The sequence below is a fragment of the Austrofundulus limnaeus genome, unplaced genomic scaffold (assembly GCF_001266775.1).
Source record: "Austrofundulus limnaeus strain Quisiro unplaced genomic scaffold, Austrofundulus_limnaeus-1.0 Scaffold671, whole genome shotgun sequence".
Classification (NCBI taxonomy): domain Eukaryota; kingdom Metazoa; phylum Chordata; class Actinopteri; order Cyprinodontiformes; family Rivulidae; genus Austrofundulus; species Austrofundulus limnaeus.
Genome location: NW_013953073.1, coordinates 208,757 through 212,095, shown reverse-complemented (window position 1 = coordinate 212,095; position 3,339 = coordinate 208,757). Strand labels below are relative to the sequence as shown.

Below are 3,339 nucleotides of genomic sequence, written 5' to 3'. Positions count from 1 at the left end.
CGATTAATCGATTAATCGTGGCAGCCCTAGTCAGGACTCAGGTGTGAGGGGAGGTCAGGGTCAGGTAGACACCTGGGGTTATGTTGAGAAGGATCTTCACTCAGGTAACACCTACCTGTGTTTCTGAAAGCCTAACACCTGAGACATGCACAGAGTCATCACTGTTAGTGTTCAGCTGAAGCCTGTTACCTGTAAACAGCTGAGCTACAGGGTCACCTGGAGGCGGAGCTAACACAGTTTGTCTGTTACCTGTAAACAGCTGACCTACAGGGTCACCTGGAGGCGGAGCTAACACAGTTTGTCTGTTACCTGTAAACAGCTGACCTACAGGGTCACCTGGAGGCGGAGCTAACACAGTTTGTCTCATGTTTCAGTCAGCTGCTGAAGGACCCTCAGGTTCTGTTCGCTGGTTACAAAGTTCCTCATCCTCTGGAGCACAAGGTCGTCATCCGGGTCCAGACCACACCTGACTACAGTCCTCAGGTACCTGTGACTGAGCACACCTGTCAGTGTTTATCTGAAATTAATCTAAAGATACAGCACAGGTGTGCAGGGGGCGGAGTCACCTGGTTATGTTGACAGGAAGTGTGTCTGTTCTAACAGGAAGCGTTCACCAACGCCATCACAGATCTGCTGAGTGAGCTGTCGCTGCTCGAGGAACGCTTCAGAGTGGCCATCAAGGACAAACAGGAAGGCATCGAGTGACCCCGCCCCCACTGTGACCTCACTTCCTGTATTACTCTGTTTTTCTTAAATAAACACACGATGTCAGACGCTTTGATTGGTGATTGGTCAGTTCTGTTAGAACCGTCCACCTCATGGACACAAAGGAGTCGGAGCAAAGACTGAAAACAGATTTTATTGTTTGTGTAAAAAAATAAAAACAGGAAGTGCAGCCTCAGAGCCTCTGCTCACAGCACCTTCAGGGGTCACAGTCTCTCTGCGCCTCCATGGCTCGCTGCATCTTCTCCACCATCCATGGAGGAACTGTGAAGGGCTTCAGCTCGTCCATCCTGACGTCAGGACAGTCCCTGAGGAGACACAACAACACACCTGTCAGTGTACACACCTGCTGCTGTCCACAATCATTTCCACCACCACTCATTAATACTGACCTGGAAATATACAGATAATATAAATTCTATGTAGTTTAAATCTATCATTGATTTTAGAATCAACTCAGTGACTCAATAATCCATAACATTTTCACAAATATAACAAAGATGATGAGTGGTACTTTAATTACTAATGGTAGTGATCACCTACCAGTTGTCATAATTTATAAAAGTGATAAATGTAGACACAAGTAAGAAAAAAAGAACTGACATTAAAAAAAGCTATGGATAATTTAAAGGATGATTTGGGAAAATAAAACAGGACAAAGTGTGTTAGAGATGTGAACAAAGCATACGACGCTTTCATGAATATATTAGGATGTTTGTGTGAAAAAAAATACACAAAGCAAGATGTTGATGAGCAAAGGGCTGAAAAGTACTTGTAAAAAAAGAACTACAGTACTTGTACTCGTGCTTCTTCAGACAAGAACAAAAGAATCAGGAGAAAGATATAAGAAATATAAAAACAAGTTGGTTTGGATTATATGAAAACAAAAGGAGTATTATATTATATTATTAGACAAAAACAATGGTGATACAACAGCAACATGGCAAATAATGAATAATGTTGTGAAAAACGGTAAAATCAGGAACTCCACAGAATTTTGTAAAGGATGTTGTTGAAATTCATGGTTAAAATAAGTTTCAAATGGATTCAATCATTTTGTGAAGGTTGGCCCAAGTCTTACATCTAAAACACCTGGAGTAGATAAAAACTGTTACAGGTTGTGTTAATAGTTTATTTCTTTATGAAGCTGATGAAGAAGAAATAACAAATATTGTATAAAAATCTTGCAGACAGAAGAAAAGACTGGGCTGACATGGACATGATGTTTGTAAAACACATAATGAACTCTGTGATTTTTACAAACATCTGTAATTTATCACTTTCAACTGGTTTATTTCCAAACAACATGAAAATATTAAAGTTAATTCTTCTTTTTAAAAAAGGTGAAAAACCTGTGTTTAACAACTACAGACCAGTATCCCTGTTACCCAATTTTCAACGACTTTACAGAAACTGTGATTAGATTGGACCAATTAACTGATAAGCAGAATATATTAAGTAACAGTCAGTTTGGGTTTAGACCAAAAACTTCTACATCGATGGTTCTGATTGAATTAACTGAACACATAACAACTGCTGTTGATCTAAATCAGTACTGTGTCAGTATTTTTGTTGATTTAAAAAAATCATTTGATACTATTAACCATAGTATTTTTTAAAAGAGGACCTGCATTACAGTGGGCATGTTTGGAAGATAGAAAACAATTTGTAGAAATAAATAATGTAAGATCTGAGTTCTGTAACATCTCATGTGGAGTGCCACAGGGCTCCATTCTCGGACCTGAGTTATTTATTTTGTCTGAATGATTTGGTCAATGTGTCGGGACTTTTTGGATGTGTTCTATTTGCTGATGATACAATAATCTGTTCTGGTAAACATTTAGAACAAATGTTGGACATGATACAGACAGAATTTATGTAAATACAAGGTTGGTTTCAACTAAATAAATAATCATTAAACTTGAATAAGACAAATTATATGATTTTCTGTAACAATAAGAGAACTGTAGACGTCTCATTTAACATTAATGATGTAGATCTGTAGAGTCAGTGAAGTGAAGTTTCTAGGTGTCATTATTGATAAAAAAAAACCTGACATTAAACATCATATAAATGGTTTAAGAACAAAAATAGACAAATCAACTGGAGTCCTGTACAAAGTAAGAACTGTTCATGATAGGGTTACGGTTAAATCACTGTTTATGTTGTTTAACACTATAACTGTTCCACATTTAATTTATTGTACTGAAGTCTGGGGTAAAGCTTGTAAAACTATCACAAATCCTATTTTTATTTACAGAAAAGAGTTATAAGAGTTATTACTAGAAACAATTACAGCCATCCATCTAATACTCTATGATTTGGTTGATTCTGATATTTTAGTGTTAATGTACAGAGCTCATAAAGGTGTGTTACCTTTAAACACTCAGGTAAGTTTAGTTAAAACAGAGCTGTTATTGTCTTAAAGGAACAGAAATGTTTGTGAAACCCTGGTTCTGTACGAGCCTGAAGGACTGATCCACTTTAATCCAGGGATTAAGATTATGGAACAGCATCAGATTATGGAACAGCATCAGATTATGGAACAGCATCAGATTATGGAACAGCATCAGATTATGGAACAGCATCAGATTATGGAACAGCATCAGATTATGG

The 3,339-nt window shown here is 37.5% G+C and overlaps 2 protein-coding genes across 2 annotated transcripts in view; one reads left to right on the top strand and one right to left on the bottom strand.

Moving 5' to 3' along the window:
* polr2j (RNA polymerase II subunit J) overlaps nucleotides 1–778 on the top strand; it is a gene marked incomplete at its 5' end in the record, with an annotated part of 2,432 nt that extends 1,654 nt beyond the window's left edge. Inside the window, 2 exon segments of the mRNA XM_014027662.1 lie at nucleotides 375–483; nucleotides 604–778. Of these exon segments, the coding sequence (XP_013883116.1) occupies nucleotides 375–483; nucleotides 604–705 (211 nt within the window). The 3' untranslated portion in view covers nucleotides 706–778.
* A 63-nt stretch (nucleotides 779–841) lies between these two features.
* The window catches only part of LOC106531743 (deoxynucleotidyltransferase terminal-interacting protein 1), a gene marked incomplete in the record, with an annotated part of 12,432 nt that continues 9,934 nt past the window's right edge, over nucleotides 842–3,339 (bottom strand). The window contains 1 exon segment of the mRNA XM_014027660.1: nucleotides 842–1,031. Coding sequence (XP_013883114.1) covers nucleotides 923–1,031 — 109 coding nt within the window.